The sequence below is a fragment of the Dendropsophus ebraccatus genome, chromosome 7, assembly GCF_027789765.1.
Source record: "Dendropsophus ebraccatus isolate aDenEbr1 chromosome 7, aDenEbr1.pat, whole genome shotgun sequence".
Classification (NCBI taxonomy): domain Eukaryota; kingdom Metazoa; phylum Chordata; class Amphibia; order Anura; family Hylidae; genus Dendropsophus; species Dendropsophus ebraccatus.
This window is the reverse complement of record NC_091460.1, coordinates 146,721,986-146,748,346: the sequence shown is the minus strand read 5'-3', so window position 1 is coordinate 146,748,346 and position 26,361 is coordinate 146,721,986. Positions and strand designations below refer to the sequence as shown.

The 26,361-nt window shown below is 50.3% G+C and overlaps 1 protein-coding gene across 2 annotated transcripts in view; it reads left to right on the top strand.

The window, feature by feature from the left end:
- The first annotated feature begins 13,069 nt into the window (after window positions 1–13,069).
- Window positions 13,070–26,361, top strand: part of LRBA (LPS responsive beige-like anchor protein) — a 384,885-nt gene continuing 371,593 nt past the window's right edge. For both annotated transcript variants that reach the window (XM_069978673.1, XM_069978674.1), the window contains exon 1: window positions 13,070–13,485. In XM_069978673.1, coding sequence (XP_069834774.1) covers window positions 13,291–13,485 — 195 coding nt within the window. In that variant the 5' untranslated portion in view covers window positions 13,070–13,290. The remainder of the gene's footprint in view (window positions 13,486–26,361) is intronic.

Genomic DNA, 26,361 nt, shown 5'->3' with positions numbered 1-26,361 from the left:
GCAAGCTGATATAAATCATCTCAGCAAGACCACTGTACATCGCCATTACAAGCAGAGGAAGGAATGCAGAAGTAACGGTTTAGGGAAAGCCACTCTATATGTTAAAGCGCCCCCCCCTCCCCCCCCCACCCAAACCACTTGTACCGTCAGAAAGCTGCTTTTAATCCAAGATCTGTCCTGGGGTCCGTTCGGCAGGTGATGTAGTTTTTGTCCTAAAAAACAACTTTTAAACTTGCAGCCCTGTGTCAAATTGGCGTTGTCTAGAGTGTGTTTGTGTCTCTGTCCCACCTCCCCACCCTCTTCACCATTTGGAATACCCCAGGCAGGATTTCTCATATTCATCACCTGTGTAAACACTGCACGTGCTGAATCATTAAGGCACCTGTACAATGTTCAGACAAGTGATGAATAAGAGAAATCCTTCCAGGGGCATTCCTAATGATGAGGGCAGAGAGGAAGGACGGAGAGGCGTCACAGGCCTAGAGCACACACACTCTAGGCCATGCCAGTTTGACACAGAGCTGCAAGTAGTTGCTTTTTAGGACAATAACTGCATCACCTGCCGAACAGACCCCAGGACAGACTTTGGATTAAAAGCAGCTATCCGACGGTACAAGTGGTTTGGGGAGGACAGACTGTGGGTACAGAGTCGCTTTAAAGGGCTTTTCCGAACCTATCTTTCTTCTATAATTTCCCTATAGCCTGGATAATTGGTCAGTTTACTGGTATATGAGGTTTCCTACTATTTTGTAGCTTTAATTTCCAGAACACTCTTTGGTTATGTTCACACTACGTTTTTCCTCTCCATCTTTGAAAAGGAAAAATGACGTCCATCAGTTTGAGTTTAAAATTACGTCCGTCATTTTGCTGTTTGGCTGCCGGTCAGTGCAGTGACGGCTGTTTGTCGATTATTCCAGGTCAGGTGGACTGATTGCTCTTTGTCTATAATTGAAAAGTCCATTTAATAGTAAAAACGGTGAAAGGACGGTGAGAAAAGAAAAACTGTTTGTGACCAACTAAACAATAACGTCCGCTGTTTGCAAAAGACGTCCGAAAATAATTGTCATGATCATTATTCTTTTTTTGTCAATTGTATTTTTAATAATTTTCAACTCAGAAAACAGTAACAGACAATAACTCACAGTGAATACAGGTGAAGTGGGTCCCTCTGTGAAGGGCAAAAAAAGAATAGAAGGCACTTAAATACAGGCATTACAATAACAGTACATTTTGGATCATGTCAGCCAGCCTACCTTCCGTGTAAGGGAGGATATATTCATCAATAATAAAACATGGCAAAACAAAACTGTCAGAGTGGCAGTCCTCCACAGAGTGGCCACCGAAAATGCAGCGGGGGCAGAGTACATGGCTCACATGCTACGTGGGGCAACTGCAAAAAACATGTCTGCAGTTCAAACAGAGGAGGAAGGTGAGACTAGAAGAGGCAGTAAGAAAGAAAAGCCAAGAGATGGGAAAGTACAGGAGGGGGGGTTGAAGGGAAAGGGTGGGAAGGACCTAGAGGAGTGGGAACAGGGCATCCGGGCAACCCAGGCCAAGGCATTACATATCCCAGTCTCCAGCTGCCGGAGGCGGACTATTTGGTGGGGTGAGCAGAATCATGCTGACATTTTTATGATATTTGGAGTCTAACCAAGGTCTCCACAATTTGGAAAACGTATCATGGGATCTGTTAGCCCAGCTGACCATCTCCTCAAACCCACAGATCTGGTTCACTTTTTGGAACCACTCCATCGGGGTTGGCGGCGACGTCTGTCTCCATTTGAGAGGAACTAGTGCCTTGGCAGCTGCCAATAGATGAGTAGACAGGTTACGCTTGGGAATATAGTTCTTGGCAGGTAGGCCCAATGCAATAATAGAGATAGATAGTGGGAAGGCGGCTCCCGTTACTTCCTCTATAACAGTCTGGACTGTTTTCCAGTAAGTGCTTAATTCCAGACAATGCCACCAAATGTGGGACAATGAGCCCGTGTGGCTAAGACGTCGCCAGCATTTGTCGGATGGAGCAAGCTTATAAGCATGAAGCCATTCAGGTGTCTTATACCAATGAGACAGTAGCTTGTAGTGGTTCTCCTGCAGGAGTACGCACCTGGAGAAACCATGCGAGTAAGTTAGAATGGTATGACTCGACTCGGTCAAAGTTATGTTCAGTTCTCTCTCCCAAGATAACAAATATCCCGGCTTGGAGGTGTTAGACAACATGCTGACTAGTTGGTAAAGTGGAGAGACAGAGCGCTTCTTCAGCCCTCCCGAGGAATAGATCTTTTCAAACTCTGTGGCTTCCCTGGATAACGGGCCTGCCTCTAGTAATTGCTTGAAGCATTTGGTGATATGGGCAACATGGAGAAACGTGAGATTGTAGGAACGGAAGTGCTCGCGTACTAAGGTAAGGTCTAATGCGTAGTCACGAGTGAGCAATTGGGCTACAGGTGTAGAGCCCAGACTGTTCCAAATATTGATATAGGTAGGTGTGGGGTCTCCCACTATCCAGGGGACCAATGCTGCAGGCATAGCACTGGAGGGTAAGGGGAATAATTTCGGTTGGAGATCATGATCATTATTCTGATGTCCGCACAGACAATGTCCGTTATTTTATACACTGTGTGCATTGGACGTCCGTCATTCCATTGACTTCTATACATTGCACTGATGTCAATTACATTGAGGCAATACCGGACGTCTTTTTAAATAGAAAAAGCAGCCGCCTTTTCTGTTTTTTTGTACGTAGTGTGGGACGCACGGCTCTGGCACACAGTACATCAGTTTATCCGTACCTGACACAATGTTACCTATAATTACCTAGATGTTAATATATATTGATCACATTTTTTAAAGAAATTTTATGAGTAAAGAGAAATTCTGTATGGAAATACAGGGACTATACAAGGACTGTATAAAAATACAGGGACTATACAGGGGACTGTATGGAAATACAGGGACTATACGAGGACTGTATAAAAATACAGGGACTATACAGGGGACTGTATGGAAATACAGGGGCTATACGGGGACTGTATAAAAATACAGGGACTATACAGGGGACTGTATGGAAATACAGGGACTATACAGGGGACTGTATGGAAATACAGGGACTATACAGGGGACTGTATGGAAATACAGGGACTATACGGGGACTGTATAAAAACACAGGGACTATACAGGGGACTGTATGGAAATACAGGGACTATATAGGGGACTGTATGGAAATACAGGGACTATACAGGGGACTGTATGGAAATACATAGACTATAGAGGGGACTGTATGGAAATACAGGGACTATACGGGGACTGTATAAAAACACAGGGACTATACAGGGGACTGTATGGAAATACAGGGACTATACAGGGGACTGTATGGAAATACAGGGACTATACGGTATACGGGACTAACGATTTTCTGGTCATTTATTAACATTCATAAATTCTTTTCCTGTGACTATAGGTATATACACTTATTGAGACTTAGGACAATTGATCGTACTGACTCTTTCTCCAAATAAGGATACATGATAAAAACCCTTCTGGAGCCTGTGCCTGTCACCCAGAGCTTAGAGGAAAGCTCTAGCAGCCAAGCTCATAAGGGCTTAGGGTATGTTCACACTGAGGAATAGGCGAGTATTAAGCGAGGAAGAGAAAAGTTTTCTGCTTGAAATTCCTCACCTATTCATCTCTGGCAGAATAGGAGCAGAATTTAAAGCGACTCTGTACCCACAATCTGTCCCCCTCAAACCGATTGTACCGTCGGATAGCTGCTTTTAATCCAAGATCTGTCCTGGGGTCCGCTCAGCAGGTGATGCAGTTATTGTCCTAAAAAACAACCTTTAAACTGGCAGCCCCGTGCCCAATGGCCAGGGCTTAGAGTATCTGTGCATTAGGCTGGCACACCCTCTCTGTCCCTCATCCCCGCCCTCCTCATCATTAGGAATGCTGCAGGCAGATTGTCTCCTATTCCCCACCTGTGTCAGCATGGCACATGGGCTGGATCGTTAAGGCACCTGTGCAATGTTCAGACAGGAGAACATGTTCCAGTGGCATTCCTAATGATGAAGAGGGTGGGGAGGAGGGACGGAGGGGTGGTGCAAAGTTAGGGTACAGATACTCAACCCCGTACCCAACAGACAAAGTTGGGCACGGGGCTGCAAGTTTAAAAGTTGTTTTTAGGACAATAACTGCATCACCTGCCAAATGGACCGCAGGACAGATCTTGGATTAAAAGCAGCTATCCCAAGGTACAAGAGGTTTGGGGGGTCAGATTGTGGGTAGAGAGTCGCTTTAAGCAGAATTCATGCGGAATTCAAGTCCTATTAACTTATATAGGATTCCTGTAGTGGAATCTTCCCAAAGAATTGACATGTCAATTCTTTAGACAGAAAGCGGATCAACGGCGGAACTTTCAGCGCAGAGATTCCGCAGTGTGAACGAGGAAGCAGAAAGCCCATTAAAGCCAATTTACATTTACAATGTTCATTTATTACGGGTGGAATTTCGGGCGCATTCCACATGCATTTTAACGCAGAATCCACTTGAAATTCAGCACGTATTCCTCAGTGTGAACATACCCTTACTCCATGCCTGGACAGGTTACTAAGCTTTTACTCAGTTTAAGGCTGGGTTCACACTACGTATATTTCAGTCAGTATTGTGGTCCTCATATTGCAACCAAAACCAGGAGTGGATTAAAAACACAGAAAGGATCTGTTCACACAATGGTGTAATTGAGTGGATGGCCGCCATATAACAGTAAATAACGGCCATTATTTCAATAGAACAGCCGTTGTTTTAAAATAACAGCAAATATTTGCCATTAAATGGCGGCCATCCACTCTATTACAACATTGTGTGAACAGATCCTTTCTGTGTTTTTAATCCACTCCTGGTTTTGGTTGCAATATGAGGACCACAATACTGACTGAAATATACGTAGTGTGAACCCAGCCTTAGCTAGATTGATCCCCCCGCCGCCCGGAGCATACTTTACCTGGTCCATGCACCGGTTGCATCTAAACTTCCCGGTCCCTGTAGGTTCTGCTCAGCCAATCAGTGCACGGCCCTGCTGGGTCACTGATTGGCAGGGCGGGACCTCTGGAAGCCTCAGATGGAGGGGGTGGGCCAGAGGACGCAGCAGTGCTGCTAAAGGTGCTTGGAGCAGAACTTACCTAGACAAACAGCATGGGACCAGCGCCGGGGAGGAAGGTAACACACATACTTCCCCCCTCAGCATTCCTGCGCTACAGGGGGCTATTCCTCTAACCTGCTGATAGCCCCCTGTAGTGCCGGGGACACAGAGGAGGAAGATATTACCTTCCTCCTCTGCGCCTTCCTCTAACCTGCTGATAGTTTCTTTAAAAAGATGTTATAGGTGCCTAATATCCTACCACAACATTCCCAGCTGTGCACAATCCCAGTTCATAGACAAGAAATCCCAGTCAGCCAATCACTGGCCATAGCAGTGGGACAGCTTAGTCAGTGACTGGTGGAGCAGGCATTTCCTGAGGAACTTGTTTCTTCAGACCCTTCTTCTCTGAATAGGTTGTGACTCTTTGGCCCTAAGGTCACGCATTCTAAGAAGGTTTTCCATTGCTCTAACAAGGTATACAAGCCCATGTGCTGGTGCCTTATGGACTGTGGGCTGCCTTTGTGCAGATCTCTCATCGGTCTGTGATAGTACCATTATATTGGTGCTGCTTTTCGGTTTCCCAAGCTAACAGGAATCTCTGAAGATATCCGTGCAGCCGTCAATGACATTCACATACAGCTAATTATCCACTTTCTAAGCCATATGCCCTGTGGAGTATTGTAGCAACAAATCAATCCCTCTAACGTTCCATTTGGCTTAATAGCGTGCCTGTACAATGCACAAGAAGCATGTGTGAATGGCCGTCACTGCATATGGTACATCGGAGGAACGGATCTGCTGGAGGCCAATTCACAACAACAGTCATTGACTAATAAGGGTCCGGCTTCTCATATCTACAACATTGTTCTGACATGCCCCCTCCCAGATGTATGCCCATTCGGCTCCCCAGCCTTAATTCCCTCAGTAAGCTACATACATTAAACCCCCCATCTAAATGTCCTCCCAGCTGTCATATAAAATCAACATTAGCATTAGTAAAGCATTGTCTGGTGTAATCACGTCTGAATGACTATTAATAGATAGTTTACGTGTTCATCCCCACATTGTATTTCATTTTAATACATCGTAACATGTCGAACGGAATCGTGTTACCCTCACTCTCTGCTTAAAATGTTAATTTTGTTGTATGTCATTATAACAACTACACTATACTAATACGTATAGTCTCATACATTGCTAGGGAAGAAGGTATAAAACAGGGGTATTGTGAGAATGTAATAAATAACAGGTACAATATGTAATAAATAATAGAAACAATTACAATATGTAATAAATAATAGAAACAATTACAATATGTAATAAATAATAGATACAATTACAATATATAATAAATAACATACAATTACAATATAGTTCACCAAATGTCACCAAATAGTTCAATATAGTTCAATAGTACAATATAGTTCACCAAATGTGTGGAGCTATGGAGGAAAGGTCACGATAATACAGCCGACTGTTGCTGTGATTACTATGGAGGACGGGAGCGGACGGTGTTGTACATCTTTGGATCTGATGGCTTCTCTCTTCCTGTAAACGCACTGATACCAAAGATTGAATTCAGGCTGGATCTGTCATCCAACCATACTGCATATTAGAATATAGCCCCACGTTGTGGCCGTTACATTTGGATGGCACCACTCCTGTATACAATGGCCAATGGAATGGGCACCTGATTTTGTTGGTAATTCCCCTAACATTGGCAACTACATGCAGCTGCCGCAATGTGTGGCACTATTCTTATAATGCCATGGCCACTAGGTTATAATAGCAAACAGCACGAAGAAATATTGTGCGGCCAGCTGGTTGATAGCAGCTAAGACAGACTATAATGGGCTCCTCTGTATCAGTCTGCCATACTGATGAGGACAGTGCTCCATTTCCCTACTCCGGCTCACTAACTATAGATAAGAAAACCTCTGCGTATGTGCCTATATAGCCTGGCATACTGGCCACTGAGATGTGCCGCCTATAAAAGAGGACCTGTTGTGCTAAACAAGCAGTCTAGTCTGCTTAGCTAAACTTAGGAGTCCAGTGGGTGGTCCTAATCTGACAGCTATCTGTGTATACATGCTTGTGCAGGGACCAGTGATAGTGATTGAGTTAGGGCCCTATTACAAAGCCCTACAGAGGCCACAATGACAATGTCCCGGAGCCGTCACCATGTCTCCTGATGATTCATAACACCTTCTACAGGTTCTGAGGTTGGGCCTGAAATCTATTATGTTATATGTTATTATGTAGTGTTATATCAGTATTATTAGAGGCCAGCATGGCTATTATTTGCATATTGCAGTGTAGTTATTCATAGTAATGAATATTGTGGTGTATATACCATATTACTATTTCATATGTTATAATCTACTGTAGTGTCGCTAGATTATATACTACTATTTGTTTTTACCTGCAGCTGTTTTTATTAGGCCACATATTTGTAGTAAAAGAAAATGCAGTGAAGGAGGTGCTGAGGTGCCGGGATGGAGGAGCTGGGGTGCCGGGATGGAGGAGCTGGGGTGCCGGGATGGGGGTGCTGGGGTGCCGGGATGGGGGTGCTGGGGTGTTGGGATGAAGGTGGTAAAGTGCCGGGACAGGGGTGGTGGGGCGCTGGGATGGGGTGGTGAGGCGCTGGGATGGGGTGGTGAGGCGCTGGGATGGGGGTGGTTAGGTGCTGGGATGAAGGTGGTAAGGTGCTGGGATGGGGGTGGTAGGGCGCTGGGATGGGGTGGTGAGGCGCTGGGATGGGGTGGTGAGGCGCTGGGATGGGGGTGGTTAGGTGCTGGGATGAAGGTGGTAAGGTGCTGGGATGGGGGTGGTGGGGCGCTGGGATGGGGTGGTGAGGCGCTGGGATGGGGGTGGTTAGGCGCTGGGATGAAGGTGGTAAGGTGCTGGGATGGGGGTGGTGGGGCGCTGGGATGGGGTGGTGAGGCGCTGGGATGGGGTGGTGAGGCGCTGGGATGGGGGTGGTTAGGCGCTGGGATGAAGGTGGTAAGGTGCTGGGATGGGGGTGGTGAGGTGCCGGGATGGAGGTGGTGAGGTGCCGGGATGGAGGTGGTGAGGTGCTGCGATGGGGTTGGTGAGGCGCTGGGATGGGGGTGGTTAGGTGCTGGGATGAAGGTGGTAAGGTGCTGGGATGGGGGTGGTGGGGCGCTGGGATGGGGTGGTGAGGCGCTGGGATGGGGGTGGTTAGGCGCTGGGATGAAGGTGGTAAGGTGCTGGGATGGGGGTGGTGGGGCGCTGGGATGGGGGTGGTTAGGCGCTGGGATGAAGGTGGTAAGGTGCTGGGATGGGGGTGGTGAGGTGCCGGGATGGAGGTGGTGAGGTGCTGCGATGGGGTTGGTGGGGCGCTGGGATGGGGTGGTGAGGTGGGATGGGGTGGTGAGGCGCTGGGATGGGGTGGTGAGGCGCTGGGATGGGGGTGGTTAGGTGCTGGGATGAAGGTGGTAAGGTGCTGGGATGGGGGTGGTGGGGCGCTGGGATGGGGTGGTGAGGCGCTGGGATGGGGGTGGTTAGGCGCTGGGATGAAGGTGGTAAGGTGCTGGGATGGGGGTGGTGAGGTGCCGGGATGGAGGTGGTGAGGTGCCGGGATGGAGGTGGTGAGGTGCCGCGATGGGGTTGGTGAGGCGCTGGGATGACTGAGCCTGAACGCTGCATTTGATCTCTAGTGACTGAAGAAGTTGGATGCTGCCCGAGGGAATCCTGGAAAACGTGGAGACAGCCTATAGCTATGGTGCCATTATGGGAACGGGACGACATTTATTGGGAAAAGTCGGACGTCTATTAATAAGGGTCCATTTACACAGAAAGATTATCTGACAGATTATCTGCCAAAGATTTGGAGCCAAAGCCTGAAATAGACTATAAACAGAGATCAGGTCATAAAGGAAAGCCTGAGATTTCTCCTTTATGACCTGATCTCTGTTTATAGTCTATTTCAGGCTTTGGCTCCAAATCTTTGGCAGATAATCTGTCAGATAATCTTTCTGTGTAAATGGACCCTCAGATTCGCTCATCTCTATTCTGTAATCATTCTATTTCTCACCCACTTTAAGGCTATGTTCACACACTGCACAGACAATGGCCGTTCTATCGTGAACAGTCATTTAACACTACCTATGGCTGGAATCAATGGTCCCAATGGTGCACTCTTCATGTGGTTTTATCGCATTCAGGGACACTAATACCTCGGTGCTCAAACTAAATTCCCCCTGAACTTTTATACAATACTAGAACAATGTTCGGTATCCAAACAAAATCAGGGGGGATAGCTGTCAGGGTAACTACTGTTCAGCTGTTGGTTATTGAGGTGTTTGGAAACACCAAGGTTACAGGAGCAGGGACTCCCCTCATTATGACAGGAATCCCCGCTCTAAACTGATGTTCCCCACAGGCAGAGAGAGAGACAGGAGAGGGCGGCTATTAGAACTTGCTGCCCTTGCTTCTCTCCTCTGCGCAGAAAAGCTCCTCTAGCCCCTGGACACTTCTCCAGGCCGGGCAGCTGCCGCTAGAGCATACACCGGCTGTGGCCGCTGCTTCTCCCCGATATGGCGCACCTCCACCAGTCTTCCAAACCTCCTATGATCCTTCTCCAGTTAGCCACCCACCTGAAGCCCTGGCCAGCCGGCCGACTCTTGCTGGTCCGACAGCTGCCACTGCAACTTCTCCCTGGCAGGGCGCACCTCCACCAGTCTTCCTGACCTGTCACCAGGCTGCTGCCAGCCCCCTTTAATGCCCTCCGCAATGCCAAAATCAAGTAGCCAGCGCCAAGTTTAAACAGCCGCCCCTACAGCCTCTCTCTCTCTGCCTTGGCTGCGGGGAGCACCCGGTTAGAATGAGGATTGCCTAGGGGGAATCCCCACTCATAATGAGGGGAATCCCCGATCCTTTACAGTAAGTAATAGTGTAAGATGCCCTGCTACTTACTGACAGTCTTTACGCTCTGTGGGCCGGGCGCTCTGCACCCATGGAGGGTAAAAAACAATTAAAGACATTTACGTTGATCCTTCTGGGATCACACGCCTTGCCTCTGGAACGAGAAGTTCTGGAAGTTCGAGAACAGAGGTATTACTGTACTGGTATATTCTATTTTGGTTGACTGATCTAAGGAGTTTTAATCTAAAGAGTACATTCTGTCCATGTTCTGAACATTCGCTACTCACAAAAAGTTAGGGATATTTGGCCTGCAGGTGAAATTTATGGAAAACATAAAAAAGTTCATCATAATTCTCAATAAGAAAATAAAGCGGCACTCACCATCATACTTGTGCAGAACTTCGTGCTCATTTATTGAGGTAAAAACACAATATAATCATATCAGCAGGTAAGATGCCACTCCGCCCCAACAAAAAATGGCAATGTTTCAATAACTTCACGATGACATGTTTAGGCCATGTTCACACACTGTCTTTTTTAGTAAAATAACGGTCATTATTTTCAGTCTTTAAAGTGAATGTACCATCAGGCGGGCCGGCCCACCCCCAGTGGGAGCAAACCCCTACCCCTCTATGACACTACTCCATTAGAATCAATTGAGCAGTGTCATAGAGGGCGCGGGGTTCCTCCCACTGGGGGTGGGTGCTGCAGCCCGGGCCTGATGGTACATTCACTTTAATGATTTTCATTGTAGTTTACAGAAGCCACGACCGTTAGTTCACACAATGCACAGAATAACAGATTTTTTCACAGCGGCCCTCTGTGCCCTCCCATAATAGGTTCCCTATGTGCATCCCTATAAGGGCCTCTCTGCGCTCCATCAAGTAGTTAGGCCCCCTCCGCTTCCCCATATAGTATTTGACCCCTCTGTGCCACCACATAGCAGTTAGGGCCTCTCTGTGCTCCATCTAGTAGTTAGACCCCCTCTGCTTTCTCATATAGTATTAGGCCCCTCTGTGCCACCACATAGTAGTTAGGTCCCCTCTGCTTTCCCATATAGTATTAGGCCCCTCTGTGCCACCACATAGTAGTTAGGTCCCCTCTGCTTTCCCATATAGTATTAGGCCCCTCTGTGCCACCACATAGTAGTTAGGTCCCCTTTGCTTCCCCATATAGTATTAGGCCCCTCTGTGCCACCACATAGTAGTTAGGTCCCTTGTACCTCCTTATAGTATTAGGCCCCTCTGGGCCACCACATAGTAGTTAGGTCCCCTCTGCTTCCCCATCTAGTATTAGGCCCCTCTGTGCCACCACATAGTAGTTAGGTCCCTTGTACCTCCATATAGTATTAGGCCCCTCTGGACCACCACATAGTAGTTAGGTCCCCTCTGCTTCCCCATCTAGTATTAATCCCCTCTGTGCCACCACATAGTAGTTTAGTCCCCTCTGCTTCCCCATCTAGTATTAGGCCCCTCTGTGCCACCATGTAGTAGTTAGACCCCCCCTGCTTCCCCATCTAGTATTAGGCCCCTCTGTGCCACCACATAGTAGTTAGGTCCCCTCTGCTTCCCCATCTAGTATTAGGCCCCTCTGTGCCCCCACATAGTAGTTTAGTCCTCTCTGCTTCCCCATATAGTATTAGGCCCCTCTGTGCCACCACATAGTAGTTAGGTCCCCTCTGCTTCCCCATCTAGTATTAGGCCCCTCTGTGCCACCACATAGTGGTTAGGTCCGCTCTGCTTCCCCATCTAGTATTAGGCCCCTCTGTGCCCCCACATAGTAGTTTAGTCCCCTCTGCTTCCCCATATAGTATTAGGCCCCTCTGTGCCACCACATAGTAGTTAGGTCCCCTCTGCTTCCCCATCTAGTATTAGGCCCCTCTGTGCCACCACATAGTAGTTAGGTCCCTTGTACCTCCATATAGTATTAGGCCCCTTTGGGCCACCACATAGTGGTTAGGTCCGCTCTCCTTCCCCATCTAGTATTAGGCCCCTCTGTGCCACCACATAGTAGTTTAGTCCCCTCTGCTTCCCCATCTAGTATTAGGCCCCTCTGTGCCACCACATAGTAGTTAGACCCCCTCTGCTTCCCCATATAGTATAAGGCCCCTCCGTGCCACCACATAGTAGTTAGGTCCCCTCTGCTTCCCCATCTAGTATTAGGCCCCTCTGTGCCACCGCATAGTAGTTAGGTCCCCTCTGCTTCCCCATCTAGTATTAGGTCCCTCTGTGCCCCCACATAGTAGTTTAGTCCCCTCTGCTTCCCCATATAGTATTAGGCCCCTCTGTGCCACCACATAGTAGTTAGACCCCCTCTGCTTCCCCATATAGCATAAGGCCCCTCTGTGCCACCACATAGTAGTTAGGTCCCTTGTATCTCCATATAGTATTAGGCCCCTCTGTGCCACCACATAGTAGTTAGGTCCCTTGTACCTCCATATAGTAGGTAGTATCCTTCCTGGTAACTAAGGGCGGCCTTGCCGATCTATCCCAGGGACATATAACATGGGGCAGATGTATCTCAGGGGTCTTATATAAATGACTGGGATGCCAAGGACTGACTGGTTGCTATGGGAACAGATGTGATACATGAGGCCCCATAGTGATTCAGTGTAATATAAAGTTATACAATGTGCTGCTATACCGGGGACTTCTAGAGACCGTGCAGACTGTGAGGTATCTGTCCGGTAACGTGACACCGGGACACTAGTGTTACTTGTCCTATGTGTCTGATCACAGATAGAGAAGGAACAGTCCCGAAGTGCAGGATCCATGCAGCACTATACAGCACCGGGACACCGGAGGCTCCGCCCAGCACAGGGGGCACCGGCACACCACGTGTGAGGTGAAGCTCACCGGCTCGCCCTGCCCTTGTGATGCCATGGCGCGCTGTCTCTTACCTGCGGGCAGGAGGGGACTAGCAGGCGGCAGCCCCGACCAATCAGAGAGCTGAATGAAGAAGGTGGGCCAATGAGAGCGCAGCCCTGACAGAGAGCCGCGGATGGCAGCCAATAGCGAGCCGGGAAGCGGTGACAGACGCCAATAGCATGGCGGAGCAGGAGGGGACGAGCGGCCACTTCCTAGGACGCTGTAGTGAGTGAGAGGAGGGGGAGATCCCGGCGCACCTGACAGGAGGACGACTTCCCGGGGTTGTAGTGCCGGTGCCGGTGAGGAGCTGCGCCCCGGCTGCCCGCACAGGGGCCCGCACCCACGGACAGCTCCCCGGCTGAGAGCGCGGCACGGCGGCCCTGTGTGTCCCCGCACTCCGCCATGGCCAGCCACGAGAGACAGGTGCAGACAACAGGTGACGAGCGGAGAGCCGAGGGCCCCGAGCCCGGAGCAGCCAAGCCGCTAGGCCCCGGGGTGCCGATCAGGGGCATCCGCATGAAGTTCGCCGTGCTGAGCGGGCTCCTGGAGGTCGGGGAGGTGACAACCAGGGACCTGGTGGAGACCGTGTACAACCTGGTGAGTGTGACCAGTCCGTGTACAGACCAGGCGGTACCGCAGCCTCTACCTGTCCGCTCCTGCGCTCTGTGTCCTCAGTCCTATCTGCTCTCTGGAAAGCTGGGTGATGGTGCCGTGCAGTGCTGGGGTGTCCTGATGGGGGCGCTGTGATGGGGCCATGGGGATCACTCAGCTGATGGAACTTTCCACAACTTACTGGAAGGACTCTGCCTCTTATTGCTGCTGATGCCGGTGACTACTACTCCTTAGTGATGCTGAGCGGCTGGGTTATTGGAAGGGGGTGTAATCCTGGGGGTCCATGGTGTCAGCGCCTCTGCTTGCTGTCAGTGCATGGAAACCTGTCCTGACCCATCCTGCTCCCTGCTGGGGGTCTCTGACATGACATATATTCCTGCTCCCTGCTGGGGGTCTCTGACATTACATATATTCCTGCTCCCTGCTGGGGGTCCCGGGCGTCACACACACACACACACACACACACTCCCAGCCGGGGGTCCCCGGTGTCACACACACACACACACACTCCCAGCCGGGGGTCCCCGGTGTCACACACACACACACACACTCCCAGCCGGGGGTCCCGGACGTTGCGCACACACACACACACACACACACACTCCCAGCCGGCGGTCCCCGGTGTCACACACACACACACACACACACACACACTCCCAGCCGGGGGTCCTGGACGTCACACACACACACACACACACACACTCCCAGCCTGGATGGCGTTATAATAAGTCGGGGCAGTCTAGCGCTGATGGCAGCTGTCACACAGAGGATCCGGCAGAGCGGGGCGGCTTTTGTTGCCATAACACAAAGGTGAACTTGGCAGAAGCCGGACATACACATTAGATCAGGGTTGGGGAACCTTCGGCCCCCCAGCTGTTGCATAACTACAACTCCCATCATGCCTGGATGGCCAAAGCTTTGCATCAGCTGGAGAGCTGCAGGTTCCCCATCTCTGTAGTAGATACTGTCAGCCCTATGTACTTCCAGCTGACATCTCTCTGGCCTCGCACCCTCATACATATGAGATTGACTTTACACTATGTATCACCTTTATGGGTAGTTACATAAACAGCGCCGCTCCACGCACCCTGCTACTAGTGTAATTCCCAGCTTATGTGGCTGGCGTGGCCCCTGGCACCCCACTGGTTACACAGCTCCCCATTATAGGGCACCTGTAAAGCTAAACTCGTGCCTGTTCCATGCTTGTTGGCAAAGTGGCCGTGGTAACAGTATGGAGTCCAGCGGGTTACGTATATTAGTATGTTATTCAGTAGGAGTTATATGGCTGCTGTGGCCACATGGATCTGCAAGCGGAGCTCTACAGCTACTGTACCTTTAATCACTATGGAAGTTGTGTAATCTATCAGACACTTATGGCGCATCCTGTAGATATTCCATAAATATTGAGATGGGAATACCCCTTTAAGCCTCTGTCTCCCACGTTCCCTAAGAAAAGTGTAATCCAGCACTTCCGGGACATCCGTAAGGGCAGGGACCCCTATACACATTACATGGTTAGCCGCAGCAGACTGCTCACATGATACATTGTAACTTTTTAGACTCTGAATAAAAACAATGTTTCCTTTCACTGCCAGCAAGCAGAGATGCTGACCTGTGTAGCATTCTGCGTATTAGGATGTTGCAGGGAGTTCCGTTGACTTCTATAGTAAATCAGTTAGGGAGGCTCTGTTCTCAGCAATTGTAAAATAAGGACAGGATACCCAACTCAGAGGAACCAAGTGACCCCCTTTATAAGAGCGCAGGGGTCTGTCTGTCAATGGATCTGCCGTCTACAGTACTGCTGTGGACGGGGCCTGACATGTGCTTCTCTGGTGCCGCTGTGTGTGACTCCTCTTACTCTATGAAAAGAACCATTTTTTATTTTATTTTTTTTCCCATTTCTTATTTTATTAAACTTTTACAATATAAACATTAGAAGAAAGCTCAGCAAATGGGCAATAAGACCCATAGGGTAATAATTGGGGCATCTTAGTGATCAGTATGGCCCTTTACACCCTACCATGACACCTCTGTATTAGACAGCAGCTCTTCTGTGCACTGGGGAGGCCGGGGCATCAGGTGGAGCGCTGTTGTCGGCCTCCATTGCACATTGCCTGAGGGTTTGCTAGCACTGGAATCAGCAGGTGCACGCACAGCAGACGGCCCTTCCCATGCTCACATTGTACTACCGGCTGATATCAATGACACCATGTGCAGCGAGCCGGCCGTTGTCAGGGTCGGTTCACACATTGCAGTTGTCAGGTTTTGTACAAGTAAAATCCACAGTGGTATTTCCGGGGAGGAGATTTAACTAATCGTGTCCACGTGTTACACAATATTTCTCAATGGAAAAGGACGTACGGTGCAGATGTGACAGCAGCTTGTAATTTCTGTGTCCCCCCCCCCCCCCCCCCCCCCCTCCCCGCACCTCTCTTCTTGGTTAGAGGTGATCGTACAGAGCTATTGTTCTGGAGCGTACGAACTCGAACCATCGGTATTTGACTCCCGCAGTCTTCCTGTTCCGTGGGGAAGGAGGAGACGGCCCAAGTCCCGCCTGGAAAACAGGAATGCAACCTATGGCCCCGGCTGTATTCCTGTTTTCCAGGTGGCACTCGGGCTGTCTCCACCTTCTCCACCAAACGGGAAGACCGCGGGAGTCAAATACCGTTGGTTCGAGTGCGTACGAACCAGAACATTAGCGCTGTTTGATCATCTTTATTCTTGGTTCCCTCACTGGTCTCTGTGTACTGAGCTCCGGGGGTCACAGGTAGCAGTCATGTCTCTGCACCTCTCTTCTTGGTTCCCTCACCGCTCTCTGTGTACTGAGCTCCGGGGGTCACAGGTAGCAGTCATGTCTCTGCACCTCTCTTCTTGGTTCCCTCACCGCTCTCTGTGTACTGAGCTCCGGGGGTCACAGGTAGCAGTCATGTCTCTGCACCTCTCTTCTTGGTTCCCTCACCGCTCTCTGTGTACTGAGCTCCGGGGGTCACAGGTAGCAGTCATGTCTCTGCACCTCTCTTCTTGGTTCCCTCACCGCTCTCTGTGTACTGAGCTCCGGGGGTCACAGGTAGCAGTCATGTCTCTGCACCTCTCTTCTTGGTTCCCTCACCGCTCTCTGTGTACTGAGCTCCGGGGGTCACAGGTAGCAGTCATGTCTCTGCACCTCTCTTCTTGGTTCCCTCACCGCTCTCTGTGTACTGAGCTCCGGGGGTCACAGGTAGCAGTCATGTCTCTGCACCTCTCTTCTTGGTTCCCTCACCGCTCTCTGTGTACTGAGCTCCGGGGGTCACAGGTAGCAGTCATGTCTCTGCACCTCTCTTCTTGGTTCCCTCACTGGTTTCTGTGTACTGAGCTCCGGGGGTCACAGGCAGCAGTCATGTCTCTGCACCTCTCTTCTTGGTTCCCTCACCGGTTTCTGTGTACTGAGCTCCAGGGGTCACAGGCAGCAGTCATGTCTCTGCACCTCTCTTCTTGGTTCCCTCACTGGTTTCTGTGTACTGAGCTCCGGGGGTCACAGGTAGCAGTCATGTCTCTGCACCTCTCTTCTTGGTTCCCTCACCGCTCTCTGTGTACTGAGCTCCAGGGGTCACAGGTAGCAGTCATGTCTCTGCACCTCTCTTCTTGGTTCCCTCACCGCTCTCTGTGTACTGAGCTCCGGGGGTCACAGGTAGCAGTCATGTCTCTGCACCTCTCTTCTTGGTTCCCTCACCGCTCTCTGTGTACTGAGCTCCAGGGGTCACAGGCAGCAGTCATGTCTCTGCACCTCTCTTCTTGGTTCCCTCACTGGTTTCTGTGTACTGAGCTCCAGGGGTCACAGGCAGCAGTCATGTCTCTGCACCTCTCTTCTTGGTTCCCTCACTGGTTTCTGTGTACTGAGCTCCAGGGGTCACAGGCAGCAGTCATGTCTCTGCACCTCTCTTCTTGGTTCCCTCACTGGTTTCTGTGTACTGAGCTCCGGGGGTCACAGGCAGCCATCATGTGTCAGCAGCCTATTGGTAAATGGAGACTGATGTGGGACCCAGGATATGTCAGAAGGGATGCTGCAGGGGATTAGGAAGGGGGCGAGCATGCTTTTTTTTTTTTTTAAATAAACTTTTGTTGTTCAAGGTTTTAAAGTTTTGGTAACTAGTGCTGACTTTCTCATACAGCAGCCAGCTGTTTATTCAGTTAGCGACCAGCAGACGGAAGCTGCAGAAGACCGGTCAGCTACATGTCACCCTGCCCTCTGCCTAGCTGCATATGAGTGTGTTATAGGTCCTGCAGGGTTTGGTGGAAGGACCTGGTAGCATCCTCCATTCCCTTCTCTAATCTGCCGTGTGGAAGTGACCTAAGTGAGCGGCAGCTTCTTGCAGGAAGGATTCGTACGGTTATCCGGGCCGACCACATGTGTTTGCAGTGTCATGTCAGTCAGGAAGTTTGCTCTTCTGCGTTGTGTGGGCAGCACCCTCCTATGTCACGACCTCTCTAGCTGCTACCACTTGGCCCAGGAGTCGTCCTGCAGTCTCTGCATTGTTAAAGGGGTACTCCAGTGAAAATATTTTTCTTTCAAATCAACTGGTGTCAGAAAGTTATATAGATTTGTAATTTACTTCTATTAAAAAATCTCAAGTCTTCCTATACTTATTAGCTGCTAAATGTCCTGTAGGAAATGTTGTTTTTTTCAGTCTGACACAGTGCTCTCTGCTGCCACCTCTGGACGAGACAAGAACTGTCAAGAGGTTTTCTATTAGGATTCATAGAAAACCTCTCCTCCTCTGGACAGTTCCTGTCTCGGCCAACAAGCATGTCTCGATGGAAGCAGAGAGCACTGTGTCAGACTGAAAAGAAAACAACATTTCCTGCAGGACATACAGCAGCTGATAAGTATGGGAAGACTTGAGATTTTTTAATAGAAGTAGATTACAAATCTTTATAACTTTCTGACACCAGTTCATTTGAAAGAAAGATTTTCGCTGGAGTACCCCTTTAACGTTCAGCTTTGCCTCTACATTGTTTCTTTCCATCTTCTCTGTAACAGTGATCAGCTTAGTAGTATCACTCACAGTATGTTCACGCTATAAGGTAGGATTTACATTCACCATTTATTTTTTATTTTACCAAAAACCAGGAATCCAACAGACACAGACAAAATTGTAGTTAAAAAAAATTTGCGTTTTTTTTTTCTGTTTTAAGACCACACCTGGTTTCCGCTGAAAATGCCAAAATTAGGACCAAATACTGACTAAATCATTATGCTTACCTGTCTACGTTCCCCCGGCTCCCCCCTGCTTACCTGTCCACCCTCCCCTGGCGCCCTCCTGCTTACCTGTCCACGTTCCCCTGGCGCCCTCCTGCTTACCTGTCCACGTTCCCCTGGCGCCCTCCTGCTTACCTGTCCACGTTCCACTGGCGCCCTCCTGCTTACCTGTCCACCCTCCCCCGGCACCCTCCTGCTTACCTGTCCACCCTCCCCCGGCACCCTCCTGCTTACCTGTCCACCCTCCCCCGGCACCCTCCTGCTTACCTGTCCACCCTCCCCCGGCACCCTCCTGCTTACCTGTCCACCCTCCCCCGGCACCCTCCTGCTTACCTGTCCACCCTCCCCCGGCACCCTCCTGCTTACCTGTCCACCCTCCCCCGGCACCCTCCTGCTTACCTGTCCACCCTCCCCCGGCACCCTCCTGCTTACCTGTCCACCCTCCCCCGGCACCCTCCTGCTTACCTGTCCACCCTCCCCCGGCACCCTCCTGCTTACCTGTCCACCCTCCCCCGGCACCCTCCTGCTTACCTGTCCACCCTCCCCCGGCACCCTCCTGCTTACCTGTCCACCCTCCCCCGGCACCCTCCTGCTTACCTGTCCACCCTCCCCCGGCACCCTCCTGCTTACCTGTCCACCCTCCCCCGGCACCCTCCTGCTTACCTGTCCACCCTCCCCCGGCACCCTCCTGCTTACCTGTCCACCCTCCCCCGGCACCCTCCTGCTTACCTGTCCACCCTCCCCCGGCACCCTCCTGCTTACCTGTCCACCCTCCCCCGGCACCCTCTTGCTTACCTGTCCACCCTCCCCCGGCACCCTCCTGCTTACCTGTCCACCCTCCCCCGGCACCCTCCTGCTTACCTGTCCACCCTCCCCCGGCACCCTCCTGCTTACCTGTCCACCCTCCCCCGGCACCCTCCTGCTTACCTGTCCACCCTCCCCCGGCACCCTCCTGCTTACCTGTCCACCCTCCCCCGGCACCCTCCTGCTTACCTGTCCACCCTCCCCCGGCACCCTCCTGCTTACCTGTCCACCCTCCCCCGGCACCCTCCTGCTTACCTGTCCACCCTCCCCCGGCACCCTCCTGCTTACCTGTCCACCCTTCCCCGGCATCCTCCTGCTTACCTGTCCACCCTCCCCCGGCACCCTCCTGCTTACCTGTCCACCCTCCCCCGGCACCCTCCTGCTTACCTGTCCACCCTCCCCCGGCACCCTCCTGCTTACCTGTCCACTTTCCCTCGGCACCCTCCTGCTTACCTGTCCACCCTCCCCCGGCACCCTCCTGCTTACCTGTCCACCCTCCCTCGGCACCCTCCTGCTTACCTGTCCACGTTCCCCCGGCACCCTCCTGCTTTCTTATCCAATCAGTGCACCATCCCACCGCATCCAGTGATTGGTTGAGTGGGCCGTCACTAAACTAGAACCTGCAGAAGCAATCTGCTCGGTTGCTATGGGCAACTGCCCCACTTCGATAAATCTTCGCCACAGTTTTAAGGTGATACAGATTGTGTGTTGGGGTGTATTTACACGCGACAGCTTTGCGGCACTTATCTTTCTAGTGGTTACTTAACGTGAATGTACTATCAGGATAGAATGGCGCCGGGCTGAAGCCGTGTCATAGAGGGCGGGGGTTTCCTCCCACTGGAAATCGGAAATAGCTGCTTGTTAACACACAAGTGAATTTTACTGCTGTAATTGTTATGGGCGTAACATTAAAGGGCTTAATAGTGACTGTGCGACATCTCATTGTCACATGGAATGTCAGGGAATGGTGTTGTGTTGCAACAAGGCCCGACTATGATGTGACAGCGCAAAAAATATGGTGGGTTTTTGGTTGACAGGTCACAAGCCACGTATCCCTTTGCAGCCATCGGCCTCATGCAGGAGCTGGTGATTGTTCTGCTTTGTAGGAAACAAATAGCAACTTTAGTAAAGTTGCGCAACAGCAGATTGGTTGTGTCCATACTTTGTTGGTGCCACATAGGTGCACTTTGCTGTGACAATGTTGCCGTGTTGCCTCCTCTTGGCTGTTTATTTCCCATAATGGTCTGTTGGTCTGTTGTATTTTCAGCCCTTTTTTAGGCTGCAGCAAATGCATCTGCAGTTTAAAGGGGTACTTCGGCCCCGCCTCGGCTGTGGAATGGCTGAGCTGCCTTGAGACGTCACGTCTCAAGCCGCAGCTCAGTCCAGAAATCGGTCGCGGGATGGGAGAACGGGGCGGCGCGATCCAGGAGGCGGCGCCTGAACCGGGGAGGTAAGTCACCGGAGCCTTCTATTTCCACCCCCTCCCCGGCTAGATATGGCTTATACAGCTGGCCCGGAGTACCCCTTTACTGTTTTTTTTGTTTTTGTTTTGTTTAATGAATAAGCAGCATTTGGCGATGTTCCCATGACGTTTTTTCCTCTCCGTTTATGATGTCTGTCATTTTGCTGTTTGGCCGCCGGTCAGTGTAATAACGGCTGTCGGTCCATTATTCTAGGTCAGGTGGACTGATCGCCCTTTGTCTTTAATTGAAAAGTCCATTGAATTTAATAGTAAAAACGGTGAAAGGACGGTGAAAAAGGAATAACTGTGTGTGACCAACTTAAAAAATAACGTCCGGTGTTTGCTAAAGACATCTGAAAATAATTGTCATGATCATTATTCTGACATCTGCGCAGACAATGTCAGTTATTTTATACACTGCTGATTGGACGAGGCAAAAACGGCCGCTAACGGAGTACCTCCTGTCCGCCGCCTCCTCCCGTCCGCCGCGTGCATGCGCCTCCTCCCGTCCGCCGCGTGCATGCGCCTCCTCCCGTCCGCCGCGTGCATGCGCCTCCTCCCGTCCGCCGTGTGTATGCGCCCACTATGTGTATAAGGCCTTAACTTGGCTTTCCAGGCATGATGGGATTTGTAGTTTTGCAGCAGGTTTGACACCACCATTGTAGAGGGTTGGTGAACAGCCAACCTGGTCTGGTATTTCTCCTGTAGCAAAAGACAACGTGCTGATGTGTAGTGTATAATTATCCACCGGAAGAACAACTTTATAATTTTAAAGCGAGGACTGAGAAGTGTATAGACAGGTCCCTAGGTTCCGTCACCTCCATAGCGTAGTATGTGACTGTTCCAGAGCTCACTGTATTATAAGATGCAGGGAGTACTATAGAGTTCACTCCTCGTATATACAGCCAGCTTATGGACCGTATGTCATGGGTATGTGAATCTGGCCTAAAGGAAGACCATTATTTCTTATTATTATTGGGGTAGGGACGCTGCAGTCTGAATCACTGGAGCACAACTCGAACTGGAGACCGATCATTCCATATGTGAACACTGGTGGCCGAAGAAGTTAGATGCAGCCCGAGGGAGTCCTGAAAAAACATAAATATAGCTCTGTTTCCCAGGCAGCCCTGGAGCTATTGCACCTGACTATTATCCTGCAGAAAATTGGTATAGCGTTTAAATTTAAACGATAATCGTTATGTGTAACTGCAGACAACGATCGAAAAATTGTTTGTGTGTTGTTGATTGCGATTGTTATATATAATAGGACCCTTACTACTTCATCCACCAGTAGGATCGACCTCCAGCATACTCAAGTTGCTCTTCTCTTGTAACCAGCAATAGAATGGGAGAAATATTCCAGAATATCACATTTGATGTCAGCAGCCCTATACTAGAGGAGTCCTGTTTCATGGTGGGTGATATTCTCAGTCTACCCCCCAAGCATTACAGACGTATGGAATTATCTGGGCCTCACAGCTTTGCTCAGGGCTACAGGTATCAGCACTTTAATGCATTGCACTTCTTTACTTTTTTAGGGTAAATATACACACATAGGATGTGCAGCAGATTTTATGCAAAATCCGCTGAGGATACCTTGCCTGTCATTTTCCTGCTGCGAGTATGTACTGGAAGTGACAGCCCCTTAACCCCCCGCCAAGTGGTACATACATTACCTGCTCCGCCTTGCTTCGGGGGTTCCTGGCTGGACATCCCACTCAGCCAATCAGTGGCTGCGGCGGGACTAGGCACTGATTGGCTGAGCGGGACGTCCAGCCGGGAACCCTCGAAGCAAGCCACAGTGCGGAGCAGGTAATGTACGTACCGGCCGGCGGGGGGTTAACTTACATACTCGCAGCAGGATGTCAATAGAAAATAACTGGCAATGGATCCACAGTGGATTTTGCGGCGAATTTGCTGCATGAAATCTGCTGCGGATTCGGTATGTGTGAAGGCAGCCTTAGGAAAGATTTAAGCTAGGTTCACACTTTTACAGTGTTGGGAACCCCAATCGGAGAGTCTGTTGAACATCACAAAACAGACCTGGGTGGTTTGTTCAAGGCAGGACACTTAGCGGCCACTCACACGTATCACAATTACCGACCGTGCACGAACGATGCGATATGGACCGGAACTTGGAACTCTCAGAATCGAGCTCTAAAAATGTTTAAAGGGGTTATCCAGCGCTACAAAAACATGGCCACTTTCCCCCTACTGTTGTCTCCAGTTTGGGTGGGGTTTTGAAACTCAGTTCTATAGTTCTATTCCACACCTGAACTGGAGACAACAGTAGGGGGAAAAGTGGCCATGTTTTTGTAGCGCTGGATAGCCCCTTTAAATCTACGTATTCTGGTACATAGCATGGTGCACCCATAGAGAGAAATAGACCAGACATTATACATTTGTGTTTATACATGGTAGTTCTTATGGACACTAACCTTTTATTTAGCAGGAAATAATTTACTAGCATATCATAGGTCCACGATATAGGTTACCGCTGAGCTTACTAGCAGCATTTACACATGAAAGACACAGAGCTGATGGTGATTTACACACACAGATATAGGACAGATTTTTGAAGCCAAAGCCAGGAATGGATTTGAAAAGAGGAAAAATCTTAGTCCTTCATTTTTATGACCTGTTCTGTTTATAGTCTCTTCCTGGCTTTGGCTTCAATAATCTGTCAGATAAATCTGTGTGTGTGTGTGTAAGGTTGGTTTTTTGGGCAGCACAGTTGTGTTCTCCTACTATAGGAAGCAATGTGGGTATTATGGTGTAGATGGCTTATAAGTACTATGTGCATTCATGCAGGACTGTGGAGTCGGAGTTGGAAAAAAAATCTACCGACTCCAGCTTTGAAAAAGTCTTTAAAAAAAATTTGAATTGAGTTTTGATATGAATTAAGTTTTGCTCATCAATATATTTTATAAGCAACATTCTAATAGGACACTGGCCCTATTACATAAGGGTGGCCGGGGAAAAGTTGTCGGTCACTATTTGGCAGTTTGTTTCTGAGCTGGAAGAGTCCATTGTGTGGGGGAAGATCTGTGCTGGTCTCTCCCTGGATGCTGGATGACTGTATATGAGCAGCAGTGTAATATGGAGATATCCTGTGTAATATAGAGGAGGAGGAGGAGGAGAAGACATAAGTAGTGTAGCTGTAACCTCTGTCCTCAGTGTGGTGTTTTCTCTCTGGGAGGAGAATGTGTGTTTTTTCTTCAGTGTTCTGTAGCTGTGTGTATGTGGGCTATGGCCGCAGCAGACTGTGTGTGTGTGTGGTGTGCGCTATGGCTGCAGCAGGCTGTGTGTATGTGTGCTCTATGGCTGCAGCAGGCTGTGTGTATGTGTGCTCTATGGCTGCAGCAGGCTGTGTGTATGTGTGCTCTATGGCTGCAGCAGGCTGTGTGTGTGTGCTATGGCTGCAGCAGGCTGTGTGTGTGTGTGTGCTCTATGGCTGCAGCAGGCTGTGTGTGGTGTGCGCTATGGCTGCAGCAAGCTGTGTGTGTGTGCTATGGCTGCAGCAGGCTGTGTATGTGTGTGCTCTATGGCTGCAGCAGGCTGTGTGTGTGTATTTGTGTGTGCTCTATGGCTGCAGCAGGCTGTGTGTTTGCTATGGCTGCAGCAGGCTGTGTGTATGTGTGCTCTATGGCTGCAGCAGGCTGTGTGTATGTGTGCTCTATGGCTGCAGCAGGCTGTGTGTATGTGTGCTCTATGGCTGCAGCAGGCTGTGTGTATGTGTGCTCTATGGCTGCAGCAGGCTGTGTGTATGTGTGCTCTATGGCTGCAGCAGGCTGTGTGTATGTGTGCTCTATGGCTGCAGCAGGCTGTGTGTATGTGTGCTCTATGGCTGCAGCAGGCTGTGTGTATGTGTGCTCTATGGCTGCAGCAGGCTGTGTGTATGTGTGCTCTATGGCTGCAGCAGACTGTGTGTGTGCTCTATGGCTGCAGCAGGCTGTGTGTATGTGTGCTCTATGGCTGCAGCAGACTGTGTGTGTGCTCTATGGCTGCAGCAGGCTGTGTGTATGTGTGCTCTATGGCTGCAGCAGGCTGTGTGTGTGTGTGTATTTATGTGTGCTCTATGGCTGCAGCAGGCTGTGTGTTTGCTATGGCTGCAGCAGGCTGTGTGTATGTGTGCTCTATGGCTGCAGCAGGCTGTGTGTGTGTGCTATGGCTGCAGCAGGCTGTGTGTGTGTGTGTGCTCTATGGCTGCAGCAGGCTGTGTGTGGTGTGCGCTATGGCTGCAGCAAGCTGTGTGTGTGTGCTATGGCTGCAGCAGGCTGTGTATGTGTGTGCTCTATGGCTGCAGCAGGCTGTGTGTGTGTATTTGTGTGTGCTCTATGGCTGCAGCAGGCTGTGTGTTTGCTATGGCTGCAGCAGGCTGTGTGTATGTGTGCTCTATGGCTGCAGCAGGCTGTGTGTATGTGTGCTCTATGGCTGCAGCAGGCTGTGTGTATGTGTGCTCTATGGCTGCAGCAGGCTGTGTGTATGTGTGCTCTATGGCTGCAGCAGGCTGTGTGTATGTGTGCTCTATGGCTGCAGCAGGCTGTGTGTATGTGTGCTCTATGGCTGCAGCAGGCTGTGTGTATGTGTGCTCTATGGCTGCAGCAGGCTGTGTGTATGTGTGCTCTGTGGCTGCAGCAGGCTGTGTGTATGTGTGCTCTATGGCTGCAGCAGACTGTGTGTGTGCTCTATGGCTGCAGCAGGCTGTGTGTATGTGTGCTCTATGGCTGCAGCAGACTGTGTGTGTGCTCTATGGCTGCAGCAGGCTGTGTGTATGTGTGCTCTATGGCTGCAGCAGGCTGTGTGTGTGTGTGTATTTATGTGTGCTCTATGGCTGCAGCAGGCTGTGTGTTTGCTATGGCTGCAGCAGGCTGTGTGTATGTGTGCTCTGTGGCTGCAGCAGGCTGTGTGTATGTGTGCTCTGTGGCTGCAGCAGGCTGTGTGTGTGTGTGTGCTATGGCTGCAGCAGGCTGTGTGTATGTGTGCTCTGTGGCTGCAGCAGGCTGTGTGTGTGTGTGCTATGGCTGCAGCAGGCTGTGTGTATGTGTGCTCTATGGCTGCAGCAGGCTGTGTGTATGTGTGCTCTATGGCTGCAGCAGGCTGTGTGTATGTGTGCTCTATGGCTGCAGCAGGCTGTGTGTATGTGTGCTCTATGGCTGCAGCAGGCTGTGTGTATGTGTGCTCTATGGCTGCAGCAGGCTGTGTGTATGTGTGCTCTATGGCTGCAGCAGGCTGTGTGTGTGTGTATTTGTGTGTGCTCTATGGCTGCAGCAGGCTGTGTGTTTGCTATGGCTGCAGCAGGCTGTGTGTATGTGTGCTCTGTGGCTGCAGCAGGCTGTGTGTATGTGTGCTCTGTGGC